Source organism: Anopheles moucheti, chromosome 2, assembly GCF_943734755.1.
Source record: "Anopheles moucheti chromosome 2, idAnoMoucSN_F20_07, whole genome shotgun sequence".
In the NCBI taxonomy this organism is placed as follows: Eukaryota; Metazoa; Arthropoda; class Insecta; order Diptera; family Culicidae; genus Anopheles; species Anopheles moucheti.
In genome coordinates this window covers 7,805,997-7,821,236 of record NC_069140.1, presented here as the reverse complement: position 1 = coordinate 7,821,236, position 15,240 = coordinate 7,805,997, and the positions used below count along the sequence as shown (strand labels likewise).

The 15,240-nt window shown below is 45.7% G+C and overlaps 2 protein-coding genes across 4 annotated transcripts; one reads left to right on the top strand and one right to left on the bottom strand.

Annotated features, from left to right (window-relative positions):
- The first annotated feature begins 112 nt into the window (after positions 1-112).
- LOC128298939 (CLIP domain-containing serine protease B15-like) lies at positions 113-1,311 on the top strand. Its single transcript, XM_053034755.1, has 4 exons — positions 113-179; positions 248-268; positions 340-855; positions 923-1,311. Exons 1-4 carry the CDS (start codon positions 113-115, stop codon positions 1,309-1,311), a joined length of 993 nt encoding a protein of 330 aa, XP_052890715.1.
- A 150-nt stretch (positions 1,312-1,461) lies between these two features.
- Positions 1,462-13,282, bottom strand: LOC128310851 (C-type lectin 37Da). Of its 3 annotated transcripts, XM_053047584.1 has the most exons (4): positions 13,131-13,282; positions 4,922-5,288; positions 4,679-4,831; positions 1,462-3,150 (listed from the first exon to the last, which is right to left on the bottom strand). In XM_053047584.1, exons 1-4 carry the CDS (start codon positions 13,177-13,179, stop codon positions 2,370-2,372), a joined length of 1,350 nt encoding a protein of 449 aa, XP_052903544.1. In that variant the 5' UTR covers positions 13,180-13,282; the 3' UTR covers positions 1,462-2,369. The 3 variants fall into 3 exon arrangements, with proteins under 3 accessions (XP_052903544.1, XP_052903545.1, XP_052903546.1); XM_053047585.1 differs by lacking the exon at positions 1,462-3,150 and having other exon boundaries at positions 4,675-4,831; XM_053047586.1 differs by lacking the exon at positions 1,462-3,150 and having other exon boundaries at positions 4,675-4,828.
- Between the last annotated feature and the right edge of the window lie 1,958 nt (positions 13,283-15,240).

The following is a 15,240-nucleotide window of genomic DNA, read 5'->3' as shown; positions in this document are numbered from 1 at the left end:
GCATCCTTATCTCTCTCCTATCAGGACTTCGGGTCGGGTCGGGGAATGAATCGTATGACCCTCCACTAGTATAAATACGGCGGAGTGTTACACATCAAGCGAAGATCACGAGATGTACAACAGAGCAGTTCAAATTGTGTTCGCGGCATTACTGTTGCTCTGTCTAGGCGATGTTCAAGGTAAGTTCCATGGAAGATCACAGTTTGTGTTTTGTGAATGTTTTAATTTATGCTCCACTCATTTATAGGACTTCGCTTGGCGGAACAAAGTGAGTGATGGTACCGTCTCTTTGCCGTTCTGCAACTTAAGCACTGAACTTCTTCTATTATCACCCCACAGAATGTCAGGAGTACCGGAAGCTGATATCTTCCTTTACGTCTAAAACGTCTGGTAAGGTGAATGTTACCGAATACGTCACATCACCGAACGGAATACCAGCAAAGGATGGCGAATTTCCTCACCACGTACATGTAGGACGAAAATTGTTTAACGACGACGAAAAAACGAAGCACATGTTACATTGCAGTGGTGCCCTTATTAGTGATCGTTACGTTCTGACTTCGGGTCTCTGCATATGGACAATGGATGACAACATGTCACTTGGTCGCCATGACTACACCCGGAACTCTTCCCTCCCGGAGCTGTTGATCGTGGTATCTAGTATAACCTTTTTCAATCTACCTAATCCTAATTTCGACGAGTTGGTGAATGCATCCTACACCAACATTGAATTGTGGCGACTCGCCGAACCTGTCACCTTTACCTCACACATATATCCTGCCTGTCTTTGGACAGAGGACGCTATTCCCGATTTACAAAAGCTAACTGTGACAGGGTTTACAGCTGGCAAGCGGGGTAAGTAAGTCTAGAAGGACATGGCAATAGAATATTATTACTAATCTTACTAACTTTACTGTCTTAGTCATTGACACACATGAAACACAGCTGACAAAGGTACCGGTGAGCCGTGTTCCGATTGAAAACTGCACGCAATTGTTTGTCGATGAAGAGCATTTTCTGCTCCATGGATGGCCTGGCCGTTCTAACGATGATAATAAAAAAATAGTGGGTTTCCTGCGAAACGTTTCCGATTCCCTCCTATGTGTGACGTCTTCCGTAGCAGTTTACGATGGTGATGGCGGTAGTCTTCTACAGACGCTTGATGAAGAATCCGGTGACGTGTATCGGCTTATTGGTGTAGGAGTGAGGGGTTATGGAATTTTCGAGCCGCAACGGAGCAGTAGGCTTAGGTTATATTTCGATGTACAAAAGCAACTGGATTGGATCGAGAGTGTCGTTTGGGGCACGTAATTTCCAACTACGGTTGGAACCTCCCGAGCAATGAGTGAAGAAACAAATAAAACACATATGGATAATCGGCGGAATTAAAGAACCCTGGTGGTTTTGTACAAATCTTATCGTTTATTCATTCTCATACTCTTTCATCCCCGTTCAGTGCATTCCAGTGTATCTGTCCGTGAAAACGTATGCCCGGGTCTGGACGGCTACATTTCCTGTCACTTCTGGTTTGTCTTACAATGATCTCTCTCCTTCGTGTTCAGTTTAAATCACAAGAATTCTAGTACACTTACTCTACCGTTCGTATTCTGTTACTTGTTTAATGCTTAACCTTACTCCGTCACTTGTATGTTTGGTGGAGGATTTGTGGAGGAAATAATCATTTCGGGGTGGGATTGGGAACTATTTCGGTGCAGTTTGTCTCCGACCGACATCCACCAAGGATGGGAAGTGCAAACGACATTTTAATTAGTTCTCGGTGGTCCATACTTCCGTCCCACACTGACGACCATCGGTAAAGTTAATCAAAAGCTCATTTTAAAATGTGTGCAAAATCATCCGCAAGCCTTTAGGGGGAGATCAGCAGCATTACCGAAATGTTCTTGCCGCTAAACGATTTCTGACGGGTAGTCGTATGCGAGTGAGGATGGACGATGATGGTGATGATGATAAGGGAATGTGTTGTGGGTGAATGGGCAGAGATGACATTATATAGTCCCCGAGTTCCCAGTGCAAACATTAGCGAACGGAAGTTCTCTCGAGAAGCGATGTCCCAATGTTCCAAAAATTCAAGTTCCTTCCAATATTGATACCGATTGGGTTGTTGTCCTCAGAGAGAACCGTACATTGCAACAATGTTAAAACGATCCTGCAGAACCTAAACGAAGCACCTAAACTAACCGAAACCAGCGAAACACTACAATCAAAGATGGATGGATGGACGGTGGTATGCATGGTTTAAATGCGACATGTGTGGTTTTTTTCCTCTCTAAAACTGTTAAAAAGTAACGCTTAAAAGTCTCTCCTCGTATCGTCCTCTTCCAACGTCACGCCAATATCGCAATTGACGCTTATCTTTTCTGACCATGACTGAGTGGTTCGCCAAGGACGCGCATCGTGTTTGCGTAGGACGAGTCGATCTGCGGTACCACCTTTTCTGCTGGACGAATATTCTTGATCAGATCGGACAGCGACAGGAAGCTCTGACGGCTGTCCAAACGTAGCTCGCGATCACCCGCACCACCGGAAAGCTGTTCGATCTCCTTGGTGATTTGCTTCAGCTTTTGCTCGACCGGTATGTCCTCGGGCAGGGTGGAAACGACTGCATCCGTATTCTGACCGGCGGCAAGGGCTTGCTGATGATGCAACTCGGCCGCTTGTTCGTCCTCGTCATCGGTTTCGTCGTGCTCATGCTCCTCCTGCTCGTGCTCGTCGTCCTCTTCATCCTCGGCTACTGCATTCACACTCTGACTGCTCCGTCCGACCACGTTCGCCTCATCATCTTCCTCTTCCAGTTCGTCCCCGTGCAACTGCTGCTCGTCCTCTTCCTGATCATGGTCAAGCTCCAGTTCTTCATCGTGTTCCTCCTCGGCTGTGTTTGCATGCTGTGAAGCCGACGGCCGTGCGGTACGATCCTGCTCCAAGATGTCACCGTTCAGCAGCGAGGCTAATGGTGAGGTATGCTCAGCATTCAGCTGCGGCACAACCGTCGACACGGTGGAGAAGGACACAAACTGGCGCGCTTCAGCAGCAGTGGTTGAGGGTTCCGTCGTGGTGGGGGTAGTCGTTGTTGTCGTTGTGGCAGCAAGCGTGGTGTAGAACGCACTACTGGTTGACGTTTGAATTGGACGGCTGTAGAGCATACCAAAAACCCATTAGTACACAGTAGCGGGTATATATTACATTAGAAAGTTATGGTACAGGATGTTGAGGTGAGCACTACTGATACGGGAAGCATTAACTGATACTACAGCGAGACGCAACCTAACGCAACTCCAAACCATTGTATTAATCCTCGAACTCAAATGCGCAAATGTTCTGTAAAATGTATATCTTCAAGGTACACTACGGCTAAGAATGGTGTGCTCTCCAACGATGCCGAAAGGACGACGTGTTTTGTGGATTGTATGTTTTTAGAGAATCGTGAAGCAACTTTAAAAAAAAACTCTTTCTCTTATTGCTCTTTACGTTAAATGACCTAACTCCAAACCACCAGCCAAATGTTAATGAAGAATTTAATGTAGAGAGACATAGTAGGAAGCAAGGGTGAGGCTCTACTAAACTACGACAGTGTGCTGGATCTTGTGTAAAGGTTTTTTTTTTTTGCGGTGCAAAGTTTGCAGATGTGCCGTAGTTTGCTCTACGTGTTGCGAAACGGTGCTGACCGTCGTATAAAGCGATCATTTAGTACAATATGTTTCCCTACAACGGGTATAAGCTCGTATGACAGAGCAAGACGTCAGCATCATTCGGTAGTGTGGCATTAGTGAGCAAGTTGACAGGTTTCGAACAGGAAGAAATGAGCCAGCTCAGAATTTGGAAAGTTTATTAGTGTTTTGGAAAAGCGTAGAACAAAGCGATAGAGTGGTAGCACTTAACATTAAGATGGTGGAAAGGACGTTAGCTCACCTACGACGTAATACCGCACGGTAGCATCGATTTACGATTGAAGTGTTTTCGTTTTTCGAAGTGCTTAAAATGGCGCACAACTCGCAACGCGGGACAATAATGTAAGCGAAACAAACCCTCATATGAATATGGGCCTGCAGGTGAGTTTCTACACCCCTCGCTTTCGTACGGTCACCGGACCGAAGCGCGAATTTTGCATAATCTTTGTGCATTTCTGTGGTGGGAGCCGCGTTATTTCCGGTTTTTTTTTTTTTGCAAACGATGGGCAACATAACGCGAACAAATTCCAGCAGAGGGCGCCACCCGAACTGTGGTTTATTCGGCGCGCGGTGTTGTTTTAACAAATTGATGCCTACATGTACTTTGATTGGAGCTTGTTTTGCTTCACCGTTTGTTCTCCAAAACTTCCATCCTTCGTTTGTTCATTTCGCCCGTTTTCCGTCCGTTGCAGCGTGCGTACGACTGACTGTGTTTACTTGCGGTACTTTTGTTGATGTTTTTTTTTGTGTCGCGTTTCGTTTTCGTTTCCGTGTGCGTTTCAGTGTTGATACGCTTGTGGAGCTTCTTTGTGGGAAGGGATCAGTTTCGTGTCAGTTTCGTTCTGTCGAACGGGAACCGTCTTGAGGTAAGGATACTCCATGGACAGGGACGGGAAAGAATCTTGGCTCTTTGTGTATGCGTGTGTGTGTATGTGTGTGTGTGTGTAGGTTTGTGTCCCCCTCAGTTCTCGTGTGGGTAAGACAATATTTACCCCTGCGCGGACGAAACCGGAATGCTACCGTAGTTGTAGTAGTAGCATCGCGTTTGCTCGCAGATGAAATCTTTCACGGCCGAACAGTCTTCCGGGGCCCACCGTAGGCTCGGTGCCTTCAGGTGCACGCATCCCTTCTGCAGTCCGCTGCTGCTGAAGATGGAAGAAACGTGCAGGTTAGTCGTATGGACTGTCGCGCTCGCACCGCTCGCCAGATGGCAGGTGGCAGATGCAGATACTTACCTATCGCGGGCAGTACGTTGAGGGGAGGTGTTGCTGTTGTTGTCTAGCGGATCCAAACCGACCGTTTCCGGTGACTTCTCGAAGTAGTCGAACGTGGCGTTGAACGGCAGACCGGTGCTCATCCACAGGAACATACCCGTACCGAGCCGGTTGCCGGACGTCCAGAAGTTGTACTTGCCGTAGCCGGCATTCTGCAGGTACTCGGTCATCGATTCTACCTTTTCCTTTGTCTCGAACGAGGCCAGCTGCAGTCCCAGCGAGCGGCAGTACTGGTAGGCGAGGAAGTAGTTCAATTCCGGCGAGTATGGGTTCATCCGGCTGATAAAGTACTGCACACCGTCCAGCTGGATGGTGGTGATTCGCTGACCTGTTTAGGGTACGCAAACGATAAACGGGTTTAATCAACTGATACGACGTTCGCCGTACGGCCGCGAAGTCTGGCACTCGTTTCTATAGTGCCTTCGGTACAATCTTGCATCAACAGATAAACCTGACCTACGAAATCTCGCCCCACAGATGAAACTCTTTGTTCGCGCTAATTCAAACGGAAGTGACGTTTATCCCGCGAACTCGGACGCATCCCGTATCATCCCGGGCGCTTTATTGGCTCTTCCATCTCCCAGATCCAGCGCTGCGACCACCGAACTGTCGCTCCCTATTAAATTGCTCCATATTGTGCAGCTGTCCGTGTCCAATGGGATTATTTTACTACGGAAGCTCCCAGCAGCACGGCGGCTGCTGATGGTTTTCCGCAAGATATTACACCACAGATTGTTTGACTCGTGTTAGAATTAACAACGAAACACCAACTATCGCTCATTGCCGTCCAAAATCCAATTTCCTCACAGAATGTTGCCTTTGAACGAGTGACAGCAACACCTTCCCATATGAGACAATCTTGCGCCACATTCCACTAGCTTTCGCATTATCAAAAGCTTAACCAAACGACTTTAATCATCTTCTCCCCAGATGCTAATGCGCTCCCACAAGCGCTACCCATTCGATCGAAGCTAGTAATAATATTGACAGCTTGCGGTAAATGTACCCTGCGTTGTTGTTTATGCAGTATTTCCCCCGTTGAAAATAAAATCGTTTTGAAAAGTGATCAGTAGTATTTGCTTTTCTGTCTGCTTCTGTCCATAAACGGCTTCTAGGATCAATTCCCTGCGTATCGTTTCATCTGTCAAGCGCGCAAAAAGCGCTCAAGGTTGCGATGGGATAATATTGATTGCGTACTATGTCACCCAGGACGACAGACCTCGACCAACAGCAAAACAGTTCCGTCCCAGCTGACTGAAGCAATATGCAGCAGTAAAGAAAAATATCAATTTCATGAGGAGGCAGCGCCATCACCAGCATCTCCTGCCCTACCAAAAACCCCTGCCCAGATACCCGAAAAGAAAACGTTTTCCCGTAAAACATCAAACATCTGTCACTGGGCGAAATAGGAGGGAATTATCTCGAGAATTGATTCCTTACCACGCACTCCGTTTGCTTGTTTGTTTTTTTTCTCAACCAGCGCTCGTTAGGCAGGGAAATCCGTTTTATTTTGCCTCACCTAGCAATTCTCATCATCGTTTTGCATAAATCTGGTAAACCATCATCGGAAAATTGACTCTACCTTCTTGAAGCAACCTACCCACGCCACAGAATGCCCCGCCGCGCATGAAATTTCGTGATTTCGAGGAAATGCGTTACCCGTTGTTGTGCATTTTCTTCATTCACAGCCACAGCCAAGCGGTGATAACTCGCTTTAAGGTTGCGGGAAGGAGCGGAACAATAACAATTGCATTAACAACTGCTCGCTTTCAGGCACATCAGCTTCATCGCCCACACATTCCTAGAAGGGAAAGCACTACAGGCAAACGCCGGGAAGAAAAGTACACAGTGCGTATCATATCCTCGAAAGAGATACGCAAGGAAAAATCTTTTCTATAACCCTCCTTAACTCAGTGCCAGTTGTAGAGTTTGCGCCATCCCGCGGACACTTTAAAAATTAATTAGTGTAATATTTCTAAACCTTCTCTGTAGGGCAGCTACGGATCCGACACGGTATAGTTGCTACGTGTAAAAACTCTTCTTGTCTAGTTCATACCCAAAACAAAATGGTTTACGAGCATAAAATGTAACTCCTTTTTTAACATGTCCTTCAAGTTCTTGTGATTATTGCCTTACACTTTACACTTTTCCAATGATTCAGTGATGAACACCAAAAACCGGAAAATGGTAATTAGATGCCGGTCTAGCAATCCACGCGTTCTGCGCATTGCATAACTTTAGGCGGAATAAGGGTAATTCTACGGCAGCTCTTTCGAACGAAACACTTTTTCAAATTCGGACCATTTCCGTTCTACCTTCGTACATTTTTCCGGTACTTTGGGCAATCTGAGGGCTCCCCAGCTCATTTCTTCCAATCTGGAAAAAAATGACGATGATAATAACATTTTTTCAAGTGCTTTGTCCATTCAGCGCTCTGTAATGGTGGTTCAGAATATGGCTGAAAAAGTATAAAGCGGGTGAACGAAATGACGCATAGGAGGAAGATCGTGTTGCCAGCATATTTTCGGTAAGTGGAAATGAAAATAAAATTTCCGAAAATGCGCTTTTTATGTTGCAATACAGTCAAGACGACATGAATCAACATAGGAACAAGTCGAAGTCGAGACACATGTGGTGGTGTTTTATACCGGTATCGAATAATGGAACGGTTAGATTTATGTCCTGCACTGCAAACAGCGTTCAATCATTAAATTTTCCACTCGATTTGCTTATTTGCACCTTTCCAGCGGTTTTGATAGTTTTCGTTTGGATGAAAAACCTTTAAACCTATAGCTTCCTATTTTTCGTCACAATGTGAGCGAGCATATAACATATTTTGGTTTATGATTCATTTCTTGCTCAATTTGTGTCACACAACAACAAAACAACAAAACACCAACCCCAAACAGTTACAGTCAGCTACACAAATTGTGTTACGTTGTGGCCTTTGAAGCCATAATCGAACATTCTCTAAGAAAAACAGCAACACGATGAAACAATTTTGTAAAAAGATTGCGCATGATTGTAAACTGATTCAGTGCGCGCGAGGACAGCGAAAAGATGCGATTTTATGTTAGGAACAAATTCAATTTTCTCCCTTTTTTACACGCCATATCACTAAACCGCTTGGGTCATGGACCGTACCACACGGGCACCGGTGTAATCGAATTTCCTCCGTGAGATGCGAATAAGACAAAAAAAAACGAGAACATCCCACCGATCCGTGCCGGTGGCCACCGAGCGATCCATCAAGGGCGGGCCAGACGCGTGCGAACATCATCACTTCCGCTGGTCCGTTCGTTCACTTCCACGCCATTTTCGGTTTCAACTCCCCCAAAATTCCGGCCCCTCCGGTACAATCGTGTCGCCCACGCTCCACACTCGCGGCGCAGAGTTCATCGTTTCCGAGTGGCTTAAAGCTAAAACCGAATCACACACACCCTGCTGAAGGTTTATGAATTATGGAAACGCAGCCCGGTGCCGGGAGATCGTACCCATAGCCGGATAAAACGGCAGGGTTCGTGACACATGGGCATCATGGGCGTAGCGGAAGAAGACGCATTATAATAAAAACGATCATTTCCGGTTTCCTGTCACTGCGTAGACATCGCTGCTAGCTGTCCGTGTCGAATCAGCGTTTATTTAACGCCTACTTGTGTTTATGAACGTTTATCTACGGGTTCTTTTTCTTTTGTCGCGTGCTATTGACGCCCTGCTCATTGTTGAAGGTGGGGTTGTTTTTTTTTCGTTCTATTCATTCCCAATATTATCATACACTTGAAAATGTGCAGCTAGAGAATTTGGTGTCCTTAAAATTGCCGAGAAGATGTCGACGATGATATCCATATCTTACGGGTGAAGAAATGAGTAACTTTTGTTTCAATTTTTTCAGCTCCTCTTCTCTTTAAATCGGTTCAGATGTAGGATGCGAGAGTTGTTAAAACGTTTAACAAAAAACAACTAATCCCTGATGAACGCACCACTACTATATTCACGGAAAATCAAAGTAAAATCCCAAATGGATTAACCCAACCTGGAGATACTCAGAGGGATTTTGGAGCTTCTATGAATTCCCGAACGTTTTTTGTTTTCTCGTAAAGAAGGGAAGTAAGACGCATTAGAACTTTAACACTTTTAAACTAGATTTTTTAACGAATTGTATGACTTGGTAGGTATTTAAACAGGCAGAAATAAAGCACAAGTTAGTAACACTTTAAACAAAAGCTTCCAACAAAAATATTGCAGAATATCTAAAGCTTTTGCCACGTTTAACACCTAGCTTGAAGGCGAAACAGTCAGAAAACAGTTATTGTTTCTGTTTAAGAATATCAGAAACTTCAATACTGCTTTCGTACTGTATATTATCAACAGTGGAAGAGTATTTTATGACTATATTTAGGTTAATAATATATTTTTTCGTCCACGAACTGAGTTAACCAGTGTGGTTTTTATGTCTCATTTTCCAGAACTTCGCTCGCAACCAAGCGAACAGCAACCAACAGCTCCCCGTTGGGCTGATGGTAATCACCCGGGCAGCAGTTGCGTTTTATTGACTCAACTGTTGCCGGTCAGAATAGCTAATGAAGCCCACTACTTCTGAATGAATGTCTGCACAGAAAGCGTACCACCGATGCTGGTCCGGGGTGCAAATTCATGAAACAAACGAAACAATAACCCAAATACCTCGACAGGTTACGTTCACCACCGCGGTTCAGCTGTCATTCCGAAGCGCTCATAAATTGATCCCGCACGATCGTGTGTGTTTTTGTCTCTGCTTCTTATCACAACCCAGTATTCAACGAGTTGAAAGTAAAGTAAAAGAGAACAACCGATCAAAAAGTGCTTTTTTGCGTTCTTGTGATCTGTTCTGCGCACTCCGGGCACAGCGGAACCCGAAACTACCCGCATAAATTTATCGAATCGTTTGCAGGGGCCCCGAAATGGAACATAAATATGCCAATGAGCGCCACTAAAGAAAGTTCACTCCAGCTCCACAGGTTGCTGGTGCCATTTTTCACCTAACGGTAATGGTTTAAGTCCCGCATTTTTCCAATCCGAGCAGAATCCAGCGTGGTGGTAACGGGAATTGCAAAGGGGGGGACACAAAATTGCAACTCGATTAGCGAGCAGGCACCCGAACGCATCGGTGCTCATCTTTATGAATGCCATGGAGCTTTTATTGCCGCACCACTCAACATTCTTATCGTTTTCTTGCTGTCGCGTTCTCATCGCCAATTCCTTTTAGAGAATTTTATGCTTTCTTCAAGCTCCATCTAACGGACACTCAATGCGGCGAATGCGTAAATGTCATAAACGTTGTTCCCCGTATGCAAATGATGATCTTCCACCAGAAACCGGAATGCGATTTACGATTCCATTACCACCCGTCTGCCGACGGGTTCGATCCCGCCGTGCCAATTCGCGCCGAGGGAAAACCGGAAAATCGAACCCCGGTTCAATCGGTCAACTGAACGGTTCTTCCCTCATTTGGGAGCGGGAAAGATCAAATCAAATAAGGTTGCGTGAGATTCCGAATGACCGTGCCGACCGAGTGGACCAAACAGGAAACTATTAAACTATTTGAAATCAGCCAACATTTGCTTTTCTTTTGGGCCGCATGCTGTTGGGCACGATCGAGAAAAGCCGATAAGACGGCCGAATTTTTCCCATCTCCCGAGCTTGCTTGGATCTATCTCACCGATCCGGTAACAGATTGTCCATGGGCCGTAACGGAATGAAATGGCCACTTGCAGAAGGGATTCGAGCTCGATAAACACATCCATAAAATGGCTGCAAAATGTGAACCTTTTCCTTCCTTATCGGAACCTATAGAAGAAGATCTCCCATTAACGTGAATGTTTGTTGTTGTTTGCTCCAAACGATAAACAGTTACTGCGACTACGGTTGGGACCAAATTAAACAAAAAGCGAAAATCAAACACCAGCCAAAGCAAAAAATCAACAGCCAGTGCGACTTTGAAGGACTTTGCAGAGCGGGCAGCGCAACCCAAACCTTTATGCTGCTGTGAGGTGAAGTAGATTTGGTTTTCCTCCTGCCACATGCCATTTTGCAATCTCTCATTCGTTTAAAGAAACAAGCGAAAAAGATACGAAGATAGAAGATACAATTTGTTTTAGCCTTCCGTCGTGAAAGGTATGCCAACGCCTTATTAGTTCTTTTCTGGTACAAATCTAATCAGCGAAACTTTGCGACTTAATTGCTAACTTCCTGTCAACGCTGTTTCGGCTTACCTTCGCTGGTGCCTTTTTTAGGCAGGGTAGTAAAATTCTTTTCCTTCTCTCTGTTTCCATCTAATACATCTACCGGAGTGGATACCGTTCGGCACGATGTGCAGCAGCGTTTAACTTTGTGTTCCGTTTTACGGAATTGGACAAGCGCGCACACTGGCACAAACATTCAACCATCGCCTTCCGCGCAATTGAACAATACCGACCAAAGAAAAGAAAAGAATTAACTGTCGTAACTTAAAATGAAGAAAGGAAAATTATACCAACACGCTGGACACGCCATTTTTGTACGGATTGTGCTTCATTCTTCCAGCCCGACGATGGACACGACATTATCCATTCTGCGCATTTCGATGGAAAAGGGTAGGGAAAGAACCGCTACTAACAGGACTTCCGAAGTCGGTTTGACTGCTGTTGTACGTATACAATAGGGAACTTGAAGCAAGTATGGCAGCACAATGGTCGTCTCCGCCTGGTAGAAATTCTTACCATCGATTCCACCATCAACTCTTGATACGATCATTCAATTGGAATTGCTTCATGTCCTTTATGGCAACAATATTAATACAACTAAACAACTCTGATGTATTAGGTGATCCAACATAGGGATGTTTGGTCCGAATGAAATTGAAGAATTCTCAAACTGAGGCACTGTTCATTCAAGGGTTTTCTTTGTAACGCTTCAGGCTAGAATGCTTGCACGTGTTAGAACGTTGGTCTGACTGCAAGATATGGTTGCGACAATTTTGCAACAGTTCTTCTCTAGGCAGCGTAGAACAAAATAAAAAGCTCTCTCTCTCTTTCTCTACTGCTGGACAGTGTAAAACACGGTCGGGAACACTGACGGACGTTTCTCCATAGAATTCATTTCCTTCCAACCGCAGGCGCACCCGGAACGACAACGCGTTCCATTTACGTGCTACGTGCCGCATCATGCACCGGCAGGAATTAATGAGCTTCATAAAATCGCAAAAAATAGCCCAGCAAACGAAAGCTGTCAAACGCACAGACACCGGCGGAATTTGAAAAACCCCCAGGAACCCGATCCACGAAACAAATGACGAGATGGACGTCTTTATTTCAATTTCACAATTGCACCGTGCATCGTTGCTTGAGCGCTTGATGTCACCATGTGGAAGCGCTCATGTGGAGCGCTCATTTGTGATTCCGTACGCAACTGTTCTGGGCTGGGTGACGACTTTTGTTTCGCACCCATCGGAACGTCACTTGGTCGGTGGCCGTATCTGCGTCTGTTTTTAAGTGCAAAGAATAAATTTAATTTCCGATACCTGGCGAACGTTCGCGAACGAACTCTCCACAGACCCATCTCATAACCAACTCTAATGGCAATAATGATGCAATAGTGACAGCCGGCCACGGGGTGGATTTTCTGTCCAACGCCCCGACAGAAAACGGAAACCAACGTCCGGGGCCACACCGGGTTTCTTGCCGGGTGTGTTGAGTGTGTGTGGGAATATCTTGAAGTTCTGAGCATTTTTCATTTCAATTTGCAACGCCGGAAGTGAGCATGTGAATGAAGTGGTTCATCAATCGAAAAACTCATTCCGCATCGAAAAGGTGTAACATGGCTGCAGCGCTAATGGAAACGATGGAAGAAACCTATCAGAGAACCTCAGAACTGCATCGCGAGGAGCTCATTGTGTGCGCTAATGAAACATCCTCTGCCATCAGCTTTGTGTCTGCTCGTAACGGATGCTTCATTTGCCGTTGCTATTCTTAGAGCCACCAGTTGGAACTGTTCTCGTAATAGAAAAGATACTTTCTTCTTACATCAAACATTGTTTGCCCCTTTCATTGTTTTCTCTAAAGAGACACCCCCGGCTCGATCGAGCCATTCAATATTCTGAGGTTCGTCACTTGCAGTCTTTTGTCGCATTGCGGATCACTACCGGCTAACTTACCTCCTGCGTACGCCAGCACAAACACCAGACACAGAATGATGGACTTCATGTTTTAGGTTTTGAATTTGCGTATGATCGCACTGGAATGCTTCGGGTTCGGGTTTGGGAACTCGATCGATAGAATCACAGATCTTGCACGCTGCCGCTTTCGTTCCGTTTCACACAAGCGACTGTTTACACCCGGCACACTCTTTCTCTCTACTGCTGTGGTACACCGAAAAAAACAACCAAAACCAACCGCACGCCAAACACTGTTTGCTAGTAGCACCACCAGCCAATACAACCCAATGCTTTCTGTCACAAAGTCCGCAGCAGCAGCAAAACAGCACCGGAGCACTAGAACGAAAGCGACCCGCTTCTCTCGGACGATCTTGCACAATTGACCGCAGCCAGGCTCGAACAGTCCCGCTTAACGCATTTCCAGCGAGCGTCCGATCGGGCCAGGTATGGTCCGCCGGGATGGAAACCAGGCGCACCCTCCGTGCATCCCCTTACCGCGGGACACACACACAGGGGCCCACAGGCACCTTCTACCACTGGCGCATCTTCTCGTGCCGTTCTTTCTCCATTATGCTTTGCTTTCTTTCGCTCAACCATCTCGTTTGCACACCTTGGCAATGTGGCGTAAAGTTAGCTTGCACCACGAGCAGGAACGATGTTCTGCACACACACATACACACACACACACACACACGCACATGCACACACTATTTCCTATCACACCACACCGAGATTCATCCTGCTTCGGAACCGGCCAGGAACGCGCTGTTCTCGTGTTGCGTTTTTTTGCAGCATTTTCTTTGCATTTCTCTTCGACGCCGCTTTATCTCACCTGATCCGAAGACGATCGAGAACGATCGCGTAATCACGCACAGCGCGTCTGCACGGTGTAACAGAAACAACAGCAACAAAATAAGGAACAGGGAAAACAGGGCAGCGAACCCTGCACTCCTGTGCCAATGGGTGTTCTTTGCTCTTCTTCGGCATTTCCCAGCATCCTGGTTCCTCCAACCGTGCATTCTTCTTGGACGCTACGGTTTTCCTTTTCTTTATTTCAACAATTGTCTATGTGTGTGTGTGTGAGTGTGTGATGTTTTCTTCTTCCTATTGCATTCTGTCTTTCTTTTCCCTCCAGTTCACTTCATTCACCACCGCGGGTTTGGTGGTTCTTCGCTGGCAGTAATGTAAGATGTATAATTTACAACGGCCGTTTGACCAGACCGTTCTTTTCTCACCCCCAACCGTCTCCAGCTTACTGCTCGCGAGCATTAGAGTCTCAGTTTTGTACAGTTTATCTTCTTGCCTTTTCCTTTGTATAATCGTTTTTTTTTTCGTTTCTTCACATTTAAAGTGTATTTCTTTACTTCTTTCTCGTCTTCTCAATTACTATGTCGTTCTTTTGCCTTTACCTTTTCTTCTGATGTTTTTTCTTCCCTTTTACTCTTTCCCCTGATGGGTTTTATTTCCTTCCCTTTCATTCTTCTCTGTTTCTTTGCTTCTTTTCGTCTTACACACAGGTTGGTCTTTCGCAACCGTATCCCTTTTTGCTTTGTGCGTTCCCTTAGGCAGTTTCGCCTTCTGACACCTTTCGTCAACACCACCCGACACATCTCGCCGTCGCGTTCAACTTCTCACTAGCGCTGGCGCATCTTCCGCGGCTAAGGTGCGCGTTCGGGCGCTTTCAAACCGCGCAAAACTGAAAACCCTTTGCCAGCGGAGTGCGAGTGTTGGTGAATGTTTTGTTTCATGCCCTGAACCACACATCTTTCTTGCTGTTCAGCTCGTTCTGTTAGAGTTTGTCTTTAAGGTTTGGGAGCAAGAAATGGTGCTTGAAGAGGTGATGAATTGATTGCCATAAATATTTTCGGCAAAATGTATGGCGAATGTGTTTGTTTATCTTCACGCAAAACATCAAAATATGAATACAAACAAAGAGTCGATCAATCTTTCAGATTATCAATGTTTGGATAAATCGGCTGTTTAAAGCATCCTGCACTAACTTTTCAACTAAATCTTCAACCACCCACATGAGATCACACCACAGCTATAAAGCCTCACCTGACAATGGCTTTTAAATCCCAGCGCAACCATAAGCGTCACCATTCTAAAC